Raw genomic sequence first — 15545 nt, 5'->3', positions numbered from 1 at the left:
CCACAGAACCTCTCGGTTAACAGAGTCAAATGCTGCTTTTAAGTCAAGAAAAACTATCATTGTCGGACGCCGATAAGCATGTCTGTGCTCTAAAACTTGACGAATGGTGAATATGTGGTCGATACAGCCACGACCAGGTCTAAAGCCAGCCTGATTTTCTCGTGTTTGCAGTTCACGAGTCTTAGTTAGGCGCCCGATAATTATTGAGGCTAGTATTTTAGATACTATGTTAGTCAGACTAATCCCTCTATGGTTATCACAGGATGATTTTGACCCCTTTTTATATATTGGGACAATCAGTGATTGTGACCAGTCAGATGGGATTACGTCCATCTCCTAGATTTTAGTCAGAATATTAGTCAACCTAATCGCTAAAATTGGACCACCATATTTAAAGACCTCTGGAGCCAATCCATCAGGACCAGCTGCTCTTCCTCGTTTCAGATTACTTATAGCCTTTTGAACTTCAAGTAGGGTCGGGGGGCCTACTTCAATGTTCCATTCAGGTTTTCTGGGAATAGTGGGTAGTTGTGCAGTAGCTGAAGGCCAGCTAACCTGCTCCTTAAAGTGTTCCGCCCATCGTTCTAAACGTTTGGGTTGAGAGCAGATAAGGGTTCCGTCTTTTTCCGAGATTGTCTCACTTACACTTGACTTCTTAATTCCGGTTTCTTTTATTAGTCTGAATAGTTGCCTGGTGTTGCCTACAGCCGCTGCCTTTTCCGTCTCTTTTGCCAATATAGACAAATCCATCAATCATAAGACTAGATAGTACAACTACAACTGTAACAGCCCCATGATCACACACACACACCAACACAAATCAAGAACATTTTTTGGAAGCACAACAGAATCGGAAGTCAGAAATGCGATAGATTAAGTGCCAACTGACAAAATACAGTTCTTGAACAACACAGTACTTGTAAATACATTAAGTATCAAACGGCTTGAGTAACTTGACACAAATGAGTGACATTAAAACAAAGGTATAATATTAGGTGTTTTTGATTTATTCGCTGATAAAATTAAGAACTAAAATGTTGAACATCTGAGAGTATTGTATATTGAAACAATATATTAAAATACAATATATATGGGCAAAGCTTACATATCACTATCTGTTAAGATGAACAAGAAACACGTAGTTTACGAGACCAATTAGGAGGACGATATTTAATCCGGGATACCAGACGACAAGACTACAAGAAAAAGAAGATTTTTTCCGAAAGTGTATATTTGTAAATGATTTGGTAATATTTGTAAACTTTTAAATTAATGTACTTGGGATGACAGAGATAATTTCGTAGGCACTGAAGTCCAGGTTGAAGTAGTTTAATTGCAGAACTTTAGTTATCATTCAGGATAATCAACGACCGCTTTAAACAGAACCAAACACCTAAATATTATTCTGAAAGTGCAAAATCAGCCTTTCTCGACGACAAAAACAATTTTGATGGAGTTTTGTTCTCTTAGCTCATCCACCTGAACTACAAATCTTCTCCACCATGACAAAAACAAATAGTAAACCAAATGCAAAAATAGTGCGAACAAAAGTATATGTGTAATCAAATCACGCAGATTAATTAATAAAAGTAACAAACCAAAGGGATATGAAACGTTGTATATATAATCTATTTAAGAGAGCGGCAGACTAATCACAGCACTACCATCTTTCGTAAAAGTAGCTACACTTGCATCTTCATCAAAAGTGTCTAGTAAATATACGTAGAAAAAAAGAAATAGCATTACAAACTGCATATAAACTAAGGCAACTTCAATAGACAATCTGTACTGCGACCAATCAAAGGAGCTGTGATGTAAAAACTCGAAGTGATAGTCCGATCAAAAACCAGAACGAAGATTTGGGTACGCCATATATAGAACAGATTTAGTAGTCTTAAAAGAGACCAACTTATAAATACTCATACGTTGATCGAAAACATCTTCGACAACATCAAATCCCATGTGACAATTTTGTTCACTGGAACCTGATAAAACCTACTAGGACGACTAGTGCCTTAAGGGTAATACAGTATGCGATATAAACAATCAACAACGAATTAATTAAAAGTAGGAAATCTTAGAAACGACTTTAATTTGCATTTTTAGGTACTGGGAGCTACTAATTTTCGTCTTATGTAACGACCTTAACCCTGAGTGACAGTTTCGAACCATATGGAAAGCACCAGTTCCCTTAGAGATTACACATATACCACATATAAAAAATATCAGAATATTGGTTCACGCCCAGTATGTCTTCACGTTTAAGTTAGTGGTACGGATAAATGTAGTTGAGCGCGTATTAGTTTGTCAAGTCACTGACTGTTAGCCTGACCTATACTGACAGATGCAGACTATTTGGTTGAGGTCCGTGCGATTGTCGTAACAAATTAAGACCTCAGGTGACATAGCCTATAACTAATAGCAACAATGTAGATAGATTCACTACTTCCTCTTCTCTTAGATCCAGAGTCTGGAAACAATTTTATACCACTTACTTAGTGAATTTATTATTACCTCTCACAACACATTCTCTATGTACAATGTATTTTTACTGTTACAGACACTACAACTACTATTGCCCTAATATTATTCGTGATGCAGAGTTACATGCTGGCTACTCATAAACATACAACGTCAACATACAGCATAAATAACATCAAATCATTTAAACTAGTGACCACATTGCGAACTGGTCTAAAAATAACTTGATTAGCATTAAGAACCAGGGAAAAATGACAATGGTTTTCACTGTGATCAAATGAATGCAATCTGAATCGATGAATGGGTATAAACGTCGGTTAAAAACAAGTAAACGTAAATTAACGTCTTTACTGCTCACCTCGTTATTCGAAGACGTATCAGGATTTTTAAAAGGCGTGGTCAATGAGTCGAATAATTGTTGTGCAACTGTATAATCTCCTTTGTCAGCTGATTTAATAGCTTCTTCGGCAAGATAATTACGTAGAACTACTCGAGGATTTACAGACTGCATTAAATTTAAACATTCGGAGATTTGTGTTTTGGCATTGTCATTATTCCTTTCGAAATCAATTTTTAAACGCGTTTTGTATGCTCGTAACCAAATAGACCATAGACGTTTATTTCTCTCTTGGTATTCTTCTTCTGTCATATGCTGAATAGAAGATGGAAAGATACTTTTTCTCCATGTATTACAAAATGATTGTGTACAGTTCACGTTAACACTAAGTAGTGTGTATCACAGTCGGCGGATATCTAATTTTATTTACTTAAATACATAAATATTGGTACAAAAGGTGAACCAGATATACATGCGCCGCACAAATCTCATTTGATTTGTGTGAGGGCTGTGGCACTGCCCAGTTGTCCAAACTGAAGGTGGTTTTCTTAGGGGACCACAACCGGAGCCTTTGACTTAAAGGTCTAACCCATAAGGCAGTGGAGCGGCGTAAGGAGATGCAGTTCCATGGTAGCCGGTCACCAACGATTGATTCATATGCCCTTCGTTCCTTTAGGATACTGGAGCCCATGTACACCATTGGTTTGGAATCGGGGTTTTCCAACTCCCCTAGGTGAACATTCCGTGTCCACCGACCCGGTTAAAGCGTCGGACATTCGCTTTTCGTCCTCTCAATTTTGTAAACAACAGTAATGCCACGAGAAGGCTGTGAGTAGGGCTTTCCTGGCAGAGGTTATATACGCCTGGCCATGTGAGAGCATTTCGAGAGGACTATCCTCACTCTCAGCTTTACCAGGGCATTCGCGGCTGTCTTATTGAAACAACCATATTTCAAATGACGTAAAATATTTACTGATAGTTAGATAATTGCACATAATATTTTACTATACAAGGGTAAAAGTAGATATGCTGTCAAATTGGTGCTTACCTTACCTGATCGTAAAAGAACAAAATAATGAAGATACACTGTGCATTCTATCATGACTGTATATTTTTTAAACTTATGAATGAGATATTATCGATTCCTATTGTTCTGAATTTCCATGGTTGATTTGAATAACTATTTTAACCTACTCTACATAGGAGTGTAAAAACTTTAACTTAACGTTGAACAGTTTATTTTATTCATTTCTACATTTGGCAACTATATTTTATGTCAACAGTAAAGACTTCAACATGATCTACAACTCAGTTTGTAAATCAATTTATCAGTCTTAGATAGCTGTATTGTTTATTAACATTAATTGTAATAATTACTATATACACTATATTTCTGTTGAGTTGGCTTTCGGAGAACTTCAATGGAGCCTCCAGAGGCCTAAAAAGGAGCCGAAGAGCCCTAGCCAATCAGGGTATGATGGGACATTCTAGAGTTCCAACGTGGCGTGCTACTATTGGTCGGTAGCATAATATGTCGTTAATGGATTGGCTGAAATAGGATGTTGATTTAACATACGCTAACATCTATAAATACCTATGATTTTCTGTACAAGATTGAACCTTGCAGTAAAGTGTTTCTCTCATACTCGTGTCTTCTCTCTGGCGTTCAAGTCGCTGAGTAGTTCTAGCCTGTGGGTTACCAGAATAGCTTAGGAAGCGAATATAGCGTTCAATCGACAAGACTTATCAATTTCCACTATCGATACTAAAAGTCCCTCTTCTTTCATGAACGAACCATAGAACTAGGCTGAACAAATGTGTAAACTTTTGTCTAAGTATGAAAGGTATGTTTTTATAGTAGAAAAGGTTCGAGGAAAAATTTACGAAATGCAGGTAAAGTTTTATAATGAACACAATAATTTATTTGATAAGCCGGTTTTCAATTCAGTTGTTGACTAGCATTAAGAGTGATAAGACTTATTTGATGAGCTTATGTTAGCTGATAGTCACTTAAATCTGTGAGGGTCAGAATAGAGTATCACAAGGATGCAAGATTACTTAGATGATGAGTTGTGGATAGGGAGTTCAGTGCTGAAAGAAAGATCTACTCTCCATTTCAAGTGTATTCTAAATATTCTATAGTAATTAGTGCTCGCTTCCTTCTTCAAAATGATTCCTATCTTTTCATTTTTCACACAATACTGTATTTTTATTTTGTGTAGCGAAATGTATTAAATAATTGAGTAGGTATTCTATTGTTTCTCCCAAAGTTGGAAAACATACTTATCTATCAAATTTTAAAAATAAACTCCGAACCAATCAAAAGTAAGGAAACTAAAATGATGTTTTAGTGATGCAAAGTACTCAACTTTTAACTAATACGCCACAAATTCAAATCACACTCATTCTTGTTTGATTTGAACTGGTCCTCAAAACAAACAGTTTGATTCAATCAGTTGTAGATATATAGGTTCTACAGGTCAGTTGAGGCCAGGAAAGCTGAGAGACACAGGATCGAATCTGTCAGGTACACCGTGCTGATGAGTGCCAGGTAGCACGAAAATGAAGTTCAGGGTTTCTTCTACACTACCTTCAACCACCTCACACTTTGATTTAAAGTCAGGTAAATAAACTCATATTTGGTAAATGTGTTATAAAATACCTCGCTCTATCCCCATCAGCTAAACAATGTACTTTTGCTTACCTCTAGTTCTTTATACAGTTTTTCTTTCTCTTTACTTTTCAAAATCTTCGTTTCTTCTAGTTGATCTATGATATTTTCACGTATACCAGTAAATCTTGCAGATAGTTGACGATGTCTAGGATAAGTGTAAGAGAGAAAGAGCTAGAAATAACTAGTAGATGTAGGTCGAAATACAAGTAGGAATAATCTAATTCGTATATATATTCCATTTAGACACTTAATTGAAACTGTTGAGAATATGATCAGTGTGAGGCTGTAATCAAAAAACGTACATCATGAATCTGTCAACTTTTGGTGTATGGTATATTCAAACGGTAAGATTAGTAATTATTAGGTTCAAGTTGCATGGTGTTACTAGAACTTGGGAACTGCTGAACATCGAATACGCACGTTTCTAATATAAACCTATGGATTCATATCAACAGTGCAAAATGACAATGATTACCGATGATTTGTACGATGAAAAAGATGGAATACGGCTAACAGTGGAATCCAAGACATGCGTTTCGTTTTATTTGCGGCATGTACCTGAGCAGGAAGTACATATGCCAACCAAGACTGATCAAATTTCACTTCAAATATCAACGAGGTGATTCAAATCGTTTTAATTTTATTTGCGTCTTTTGTTCGATAAGTACACGAACTGAGGTTATAGGAATTAGGATAGATACATTTCGCCAAGCCCTAAATATCCCTCGTTTGTATTAACACACTTGTAGTAACTCTGTTTAAAGGATCTATGAAAATCTTCAGAAGTCAAATTTTTCAGTTATCTCACCATTACAAAAACTGTTCATAGTGCCTAATACTTTGTTAGAGTAGTATGGAGGTGTGATTTAAAGAAACACATTTATTATCTAAATAGTGCATTAGGAAATCAGAAATAAGAGGGGATCACATATATTTATTATTTTGAATAATGATGGAGATGAGTGGATTTCTGTGACATGAATTGCACTGATAGATTCTCGTAAACTCATCCCATCAGGCTCTAAACACAATGAAGAGAGAAAACCAATCAGATCTACACTAACCAAAAGTTTAAAGAAAGATAGTAAGCAGTGGCGGGCAACGAATGCAAAAAAAGACGAAAAAGGCAGAGGCTGTAGGTCACGCAAGACATCTTTTCAGACAGATAAAAGAAACCAGAATTAAGAAGTCAAGTGTGAGACAATTTCGGAAAAACATAGCATTCTTATCTGCTCTCAGCTCAGATGTTTAGAACGACGGGCGGAACACTTTAAGGAGCAGCTTAGCTGCCCTTCAGCTACTATACAATTACCCACAATTCCCAAACAACCGAAATGGAACATTGATATAGGCCCCTAACTCTTATTAAAGTTCAAAAAACTATAGCTAATCTGAAACGAGGAAAACAAGCCGGCCTTTGACCTAAAGGTCTGATCAACAAGGCAGTGAAGCATAGTGACGAGATGTAGCCCCATGGTTGACTAGTATTTTAAATAAAATCTGGGAACTGAATGTAATCCCATGTGAATAGTTTCAATCACTGATCGTCCGAATATATAATCAGGGGTCAAAATCATCCTATGATAACCATAGAGGGATTAGTTTGACTAACATAGCATCTAAAATACTGGCCTCAGTAATTATTGGTCGCTTAACAAAGATTTGTAAACTGAAAACATGAGAAAATCAGGCTGGCTTCAGACCACATATCCACTATTCGTAAGGTTTTAGAACACAGCTTATCGGCGTCCGACAATGGTGGTCTTTCTTGATTTAAAAGTAGAATTCTACTCTGTTGACCGAGAGGCTCTGTGGCAGTGTCTGTCATTCGAGGGTGTACCTCAGAAATATATAAACCTTGTGAATGCTCTTTACTCGAACACTGCCAGTCGAGTATGAGCTTATGGCAAACTGTCATCTGATTTAGTAACCCCAAGTGGTGTCTGGGGTTTAATTTCACCATAGACCTACTGCTAGAAATCACGTTCTCATCGAATGAATTTTCGGGCATTGACCTTCTACCAAAAGGTCCCTATATTGACTTGGAATATGCAGATGACATAGTCCTAGTTGGTGAAGACGCTGATAAAATGCAGCGTCTTTTGATAGTACTGAGCAATAATGCATTATTTATTTATTTAAACACATAAATATTGGAACAAGGGGGCACCAGATACATTTGCGCCACACAAATCTCATTCGATATGTGTGAGGGCTGTGATACTGCTCAGGTGCCCAAAACGAAGCAGGTGGTTTTCTCAGGGGACCATAGCCGGAGCCTTTGACCTAAAGGTTTGATCAACAAGGCAGTGAAGCATAGTGACGAGATGTAGCTCCATGGTAGCCGGTGACCAACGATTGATTCATGAGCCATTTGTTCCCTTGGGATACTGGAGCCCATGTACACCATTGGTTTAGAATCAGGGTTTTCCAACTCACTACGTGGACCCTCCATATCCAAAAACACGGTTAAAGCGTCGGACATTCGCTTTTCGACCTCTCAACTCCGGTAAACAACACCCCCGCCACGAGAAGGCAGTGAGTAGGACTTCCCTGGCAGAGGCTATATACGCGTGGCCATGTGAGAGCATTACGAAAGAGAGGATGGACTCTCCCCACTTTCGGCCGTACCAGGGCATTTGGGAGTCAGATAATTCATATGGCATGATAATACAAAGAAGGCTGTAGAAAAGCTGAATTTATCCAAGTGTATTAATGTTAGGCTTCATGATGTTTTATTAAAAACTAAAATTTAAAAAAAGAAAGAAAAGAGAGAGAAAAACAAATTAGTTAAAACACTTACAATTCTATATTAGTAGGTTCAAATGTTTCTTGTAGTTGACTTAAACTACAACATTCATTAACTATCAGATCAGGTTCTAATAAATCTGAATCATTTTCATTAAATAATTGAAATAAAGTATCTTCTAATGCTAAAAATGTATTTGTAAAATCAGCTCCAGTTTTTTCCATTGTATTAAATAAATTTTCAATTAGATCAGCATCTATTTCATCTTTAGGATAAAATAAACCTAACTAGAAAATGAAAATAATGAATAGCATATAATTTTATATAAGTAACTAATAATATCATGTAAGCAAAGATGGATAGTGGCTAGCAGTGGAATCTAGGAAGCGCGTTTCGTGGCCGAGTGGATAACGCGATGGCGTTTGAAGCGAAAGGTACTGGGTTCGAGTCCCAGAATGAACATCAACTCTGAGATGCAGGTACATCCATCTGACGAGCCCCAAATAGGACGGAACGCGCGTCCTGGATTCCACTGCTAGCCTAGCCACTATCCACCTTTGCTTACAATGCTTGTGAATTAAGGCTATATCGGGGCAATACGCACAGTATGCACAAATGCCAATTAGAGACTGACCAGTTACAGTCCTAACACATCGATGGGAAGATTCAAACAAACAATACTAAATAATAATATGATGGTTTAAATTGATAATTTCAAGTAAATTGAGTATTGAATAGAATGATTAATTTAAATTTCTGATGTTTCGTGACTTAGTGTAAACCATTTATTTAAAGTAAATGAATAAATAACCAAGTTAAATGAACCCAAGTTTAAAAAGCATATAGGAACCAAGTAGAGTACTTAACATTGACTGGCCGGATACTATCAGCAATAGCCTTCTGTGGGAAAGGACAAACCAGCTTCCAGCTGATTGTTTATATGAATGGTGAGAATGATCCACCAGGGTGCTTGGTACTTGTGTGGTTGCGTCACAGGACTGAGCTGTACTGTTCGGATTGTAACGTTGAAGCCCATATAGTGTCTGGTTCTCCTATGGGGCGAGATTGAGCTGTACTGCTTGGGTTAGGCCTGGGCAGCTTCTGCCTCTCCTGTTAAACAGGATTGAGCTGTACTGTTTGGATTGTCGCGTGAAAGTCTAGTCTATAGTTCACAATAAAAACGTACAACTATTAGACGATTATGTGGTAATTCATAAGTTTAGTTGGTTCAGTTGTAAGAGATTATCATGACCAGTGGTTGAAGACATTGACTGACATGATTCAGAAACGATCACATTGGCTCAGATAAACTCACAACCTAACTTCCCATAAATTCTCAGTTTTCAAATCACTTTAAACCTGCTATTCTACGAACTTATTCTTTTTTCTAGAATTATATTTTCAATGACAAGCCCTTTTTTAATCCCAAGAATGCTAGTACAAATATACTACTACTATTCAAAAAAGTAGCATGTCAGTTGAATAAGTTTAAATGAATAGTATTTCAAAAAAGAAGGATCTATATTAATAATTATTTTAGAAAAATGGAATATGATAGTATGATCCTATATAGGATCAAGACGACAGTCAATGTTATCTAGATAATTATTGAGTAATATAATCTGCCTGTAAAACTGTTTATCGAATTGCTTGAAAAAGTAGGGATATAAATCAATGAACAGTAAACGGATATTGGAAAAGAAATACATCAAAGTAGAATCTCGCATACACGTTTATTAGTACGTTGATCAAGGGTTTCAGAAGTTGTATAATACAATCAAGTATGAACGTGATTGTACCAATAGAGGTAGAACACAGAAATGAAATAAAATTTACAATTATAAGGCCTTGCTGATTTATTCACACTAAAGAAAATACGAAAATTCGACCACACATACTAACAATGACTTTATGAACTAGAACCATTTGTCAGTTCAACAAACATGTTGCATCCTAAATTCCTACTCAAGTTAATATCACACATTGAAACAAGGAGTAACTTGCCATGGTGAGACACATCTCTTCATTATGACATGTAACACCTATTCATAACTCAGCCTACTGGACACGTTGCTACTATAACAAAAATTCCAAGTTTTAATAGCTGAACTGATAACCAACAACCTAATGGAATCTTGATTGCAGAGAGTACAATACGTGTGTATATAAGGAAATAATGGTAGGAATATCAGTCAGTCAGCTACTACGTAGGACCAGGCACATATATGCACCGGTCCAAATTGCCATACTTCGTTAGCACAACAAGATCAGCACCGGATTCATAGAAGTAGTTAATTTAGTGGTGGTGGTGGTGGTAGTATATAAAAGATAGGTTGTATATAAGGATCTAGTATAAGAAGGAAGAAAGTTTTAAAGCAATTTTAATCTTACGGTCTAAGGGAAGACAGGGAGTGTATACACCTACGCCATTGTGATCGATTCTGAGACATGTCACCTAGAGTCTCCAACCATTGCTTACGATAGTAACGCGGACCCCAACCAAGTAGTCTGCATCTGCCAACATGACTCAGACTAGAAGTTAGTGACTTCAAGCACTGATGCCCCGTTTTGGTTTGGCCGCCCCTAACTCTCTTCCAACCATCCCCAACACTAGTCAGCATTGCGCGTCGCGATAATCAGTGTTCAGGCATACGTAACACGTGGCCTAACCATCTCAGTCGATGAAGATTCATGACCTCATCAACTGATTTACCATCATTCCCTAATACCCGGTGTCCGGAATATCAGTAACTTAGGATAATTCAATTCACAGTTTAATTTGCAATACACGTTCGAAACTTGGACCATATATTTCAAGTTCAGCATTCAAGTGACAAATCAAGCGCAACACTTAGATTATTAAAGAGTTCTATTGTGTTAACACATAAAAAGAAATTGAAAACAAATTACATTTTTATGTATAGTTACATACTTATCAACTTACCTTTTTACGCATTCTTTCCAAATAGACACTTTTAAAATAAGACATATATGTAGTATCTAAAACATTAGTGAATTTTCTTGTAAGATTATTAACAAATTCTTTATCGATTGTTTTATCAGATGAATATTTCTGTTGATCAATTAATGCTTGAATTAAACATTCAGCTAGACGAGCACAATTCCATGCACAAATATTTGGTTGTTGAGCATATGAATAACGTCCATCTGGATCCGATGTATTCGATATATGATCCCAAGTGAATTGATCCATAAAACCAAATGGTCCATAATCAATTGTTAAACCAATAATACTCATATTATCTGTATTTAATACACTAGTCATTTATTTTGGAAAGAAACCAAATAAATTGAAAAGGTAATTTTCTATGAATAGAGTGATAAGAGTTGAAAAAAAATTTGAAAATCACCAACCGATGGATAGTAACTTAGCCCTAGTTGGGAACCTGTCAATAGTATGTGCACCTACAACACCATACAGAAAAGTACACAATTTAATCCCATCAAAATGGTTTGTATGTAACATACTCTTCCCCAAACCTGATGATATCGGGTTAAGTTCTGTATATAATCGTGTGGGTGCAATGATAAAGAGTTGAAATTAAAGGCGGAATGACTGCATAGTACATCTTCCGATTTCAAAGATTTCCAAGTTGATATCAAGAGACTGGTAGGTCCTGGGTCCGAATCTCGCGAGTGCGGGATCGTGGATGCGCACTATTGAGGAGTCCCATAATAGGACGAAACGGCCGTCCAGTACTTCCAGGTTTTCCATGGTGGTCTAGCTTTAATTGACTCATGATTTCAACTATGAAAAGTTGATATTAATCTGTGATGGAAACTAAAATTGCTTTTCTTGAGTTGAATGTTTTCATGTGAATTCTTCATTTTCTTTACAGAAAATATCATTAGCACAAAATTCAAAAAGAAATGAGGCATGAAAATTTCTCTGGAAGTGGCTAACAGCTCATTTGATTGATTGCAACTAAAGTTGTCCTATCATGGTCTGAACATTTATTTTGAATGTAAAGCATTGTTTCTTTGTCTTTAACCAATGATCAACTAAGTAAACTGTTTGTGTGAATGTATACACTCACGCCATGGCTATTTAGAATATTTTTGATATCTTCTAGTGTTTGAAACTTTCATTATGGAGTGAATAAAGGGTTGGAGCTTTTTGGTGTCAAAGGGAATCGATTTCGCCTGTTTTATCAATGATTATTACAGAAGTGAATTCGTCCAATATGGCTACAGACACTGGTTCTTTCATTTTTACACTGAGTTCATTTTGAATGTAACTGCTCTATTGAGTTAACTTAGGGTTTTGACGTAATCATGTTGGTGAAAATGTATCCCTTACATCATTCGCTTTTTCATTTCAAAAGTATTTTAAAGCAAGTTCAATACTAAAGACACAATCGTGATCTTTTCATGTCAAAATTAAAAGCTTTTTTAACTAGAAAACGTTTATGCTCGTTTAGGCTTCTATATGACAGGTTCATGACTACTTTGTTAAAATCAAGGTTTAGTTACAAGTCATTATCTTAATAAAATTTACGGTTTGACGTGCATTAAGTAAGTTTTTTTAAACGTTATTATGTTACGTACTTCAGAGAGATCATTAAACCGATACATTCTTTGATGTAATTAAAGAAAACCCTTTTAATATTACGTTGGAACCACGAACCAATCTGATTCCAATGAAATATTGATAAGGCCTGTAGCCCTTCTAGGGTAACTGCCGGTTCCAAGCCCGAATAAAGGGAGAGGGTTAGTGATGGGGTCAGCAATCCCATTCCGTAGATTTTAGTGAGATAGTCTGTAATTTGTGCTTAAATACATTCGATTATCCCCACTCGTGTTCTTGTTTACTACATCTTTGAATGGAGCATGAGTGAATAGTGATTCGACACCGAGTGTATATATATATATATATATATATATATATATATATATATATAAGTTTATCATTTACATTCACCTCTTTCATGTATTCGATTAATTCAAAAGTATCGTGTAAGGGGTGTATACAATTACGTTTTCTTACGGGTTCTAGGAGATATGCCAGCCACTTTGCTAGAGAGTGGTAAGGGGATCCGGACATATCAAGAATCGGTTGAAGAGGTAGGCCATGTTTGCGTATTTTGGGAAAACCATATAGTTGTGGTATTATTGGTTCTGTTGAATTTATGAGCTCATAGATATCTTCGTTGATTGACTGATCATTTTTCATTCTCTTAAGAACTTCAATCAGTTGCTTTCTTATCCTTTCAGTCTTATTCTTCTCATTGATTGGTTTAGAGAATTTAGTGTTGTCTGATAATAAATTTTTCATTTTGTCAACACAGATCAATCCGCGATATTGGGTGACCATCTTCCATGGTCTTGGGTAGGTTTCCTCCTTACGCCAGACACGGTTTAGTTTCATTGGTCACGGAGTTTCACGAAATGGTCGTTCAGTAATTTCAAGTTTTTAATGGTGTAGCAACTTAGATCAGTACGTGATTTAAATGAAATTCAACAATTTCCACAGTCTTATGCTGTCAATTATCAATATTATTATTAGTTCATGAATGTTATTAATCCAAATTTATAATGGTTCTAATATATAACATTCGCTCAGAAAGATTCTTGTAACAGAGTGAACTGAATTGTCAAGAAATTTGACAAAAACAGCTATCTGGTAGACAGATAAATCGAGACATTCAGAGAAGTGTATTAGTTTCTAAGCAAATTTGATTAGATTGCAAATTATCTATATGAATGTTTGTCAAAATGTTTATGGATAATTCCATAAAGTCTCTAGAAACACAAGAAAATACAGCGTATTAGGAGGTCGATCATCCTCCTAGCTTTGCATAATCGTTCTCACAATCTTTTCATAAACTTCAACGAAATTCAATTAAAGAAAGCTACTTTCATTCATCTTATTGTGATTGTAAACAGTCTTTAACATTTTGTAAGTTATCTGCGAATTCTTCCCAAGTTTAACCTGTGACATGAAATAGTCATGTGGTGTGGTCTACTTATATCCTCATAAGTAGTATATGGTGATGGTCAGACAGAATGTATTTTGGCAGAAGACCAATAAGGAAAGAACTGAAATGAAGCGCAATTGGTAAGAAAATGCATAAACAATGAAATTAGAGAAGACGGACTAATATTTACAGAAGGAACAGTGAAGATTGAGACAATTGATTGTTATTTTGCAAATTAACTGTTTACTGTATGGTTATCAGATTTTAGTGATAGTCTGTAATTTGTGCTTAAATACATTCGATTGTTCCCACCAGTGGTCTTGTTCACTACAGTCATAGTTCGTGCATGTATCGAATACATACCTTCAGCTACATCCTCCGTGATCTTATAATACTAATCAAAAGATATAGATCAACAACTTAAAAGTAATAGAATAATTCAGAATGAAAATTATTGTTATTATTGTATTTTTACTTTTTAATCTTACCCATGACAAAATCCAACAGTTTGCCATAGAGCAACTAGGTTAGCTGTACGTTTTACTACTTCTTTAAAGAATTCCAAATAACAATTCATAATATCATTTGAATAATCTGACCAAATCTTAATTGACGAATGGATTATAAACAACAGGAAATCCGAAAAAAAACAAGGATAAAATGAAGATTTGATCCACTTTTATAAGGTGAAACAATTAAAAATTATTCCAATAGATAATTTATGGTTTCTTGTTCTATTTAGATACATAGAATCACTGAAAACTGGGAAATAGCAGATATTAGGGTGAGAAATGTATAGAAATTAACGAATTTTCATAGTATACAACACGGATTGAACTTAGACAATCACTGAAAATTAGGAGGCACTGGATAGCTTACTTTGACTTAGTATTTATTTTTTTTTTGAACACATTAACATTGGTACAAGGGGGAACCAGATATTTATGCTCCACACAAGAAATTATCATTTCATTTAATTGTGTGAAGGCTATGGTATTACCCAGGTGCCCAGGCCGAATCAGGTGGTTTTCCTAGGGGGCCATTCCTCGAGCCTTTGACGTAAAGGTCTAACCCACAAGGCAGTGGAGCATCGTGAGGAGATGCAGTCCCATGGTAGCCGGTGACCAATAACTGGTTCATTCGCCATTTGTTCCCCCATGGTACTGGAGCCCATGTACACCATTGGTTTGAAATCAGGATTTTTCAACTCCCCTAGATGGATGCGCTGTGTCCACCAACCCGGTTAAAGGGCCGGACATTCGCTTTTCGTCCTCTCAATTTCGGTAAACAACACCCCCGCCACGAGAAGGCAGTGAGTAGGACTTCCTTGGCAGAGGCTGTATACGCGTGGCCATGTGAGAGCAT

At 36.2% G+C, this 15545-nt stretch overlaps 1 protein-coding gene across 1 annotated transcript in view; it reads right to left on the bottom strand.

The window, feature by feature from the left end:
• Positions 1-1118: 1118 nt before the first annotated feature.
• Smp_196150 (Selenoprotein O-like) overlaps positions 1119-15545 on the bottom strand; it is a gene marked incomplete at both ends in the record, with an annotated part of 28558 nt that continues 14131 nt past the window's right edge. The window contains 6 exons of the mRNA XM_018796447.1: positions 1119-1196; positions 2840-3133; positions 5523-5637; positions 8296-8528; positions 11186-11519; positions 14669-14784. Coding sequence (XP_018650659.1) covers positions 1119-1196; positions 2840-3133; positions 5523-5637; positions 8296-8528; positions 11186-11519; positions 14669-14784 — 1170 coding nt within the window. The remainder of the gene's footprint in view (positions 1197-2839; positions 3134-5522; positions 5638-8295; positions 8529-11185; positions 11520-14668; positions 14785-15545) is intronic.

Source organism: Schistosoma mansoni, chromosome 2 (assembly GCF_000237925.1).
Source record: "Schistosoma mansoni strain Puerto Rico chromosome 2, complete genome".
Classification (NCBI taxonomy): Eukaryota; Metazoa; Platyhelminthes; class Trematoda; order Strigeidida; family Schistosomatidae; genus Schistosoma; species Schistosoma mansoni.
Note: the sequence above shows the minus strand (reverse complement) of the source record. Positions and strands in the feature narration are given on the sequence as shown.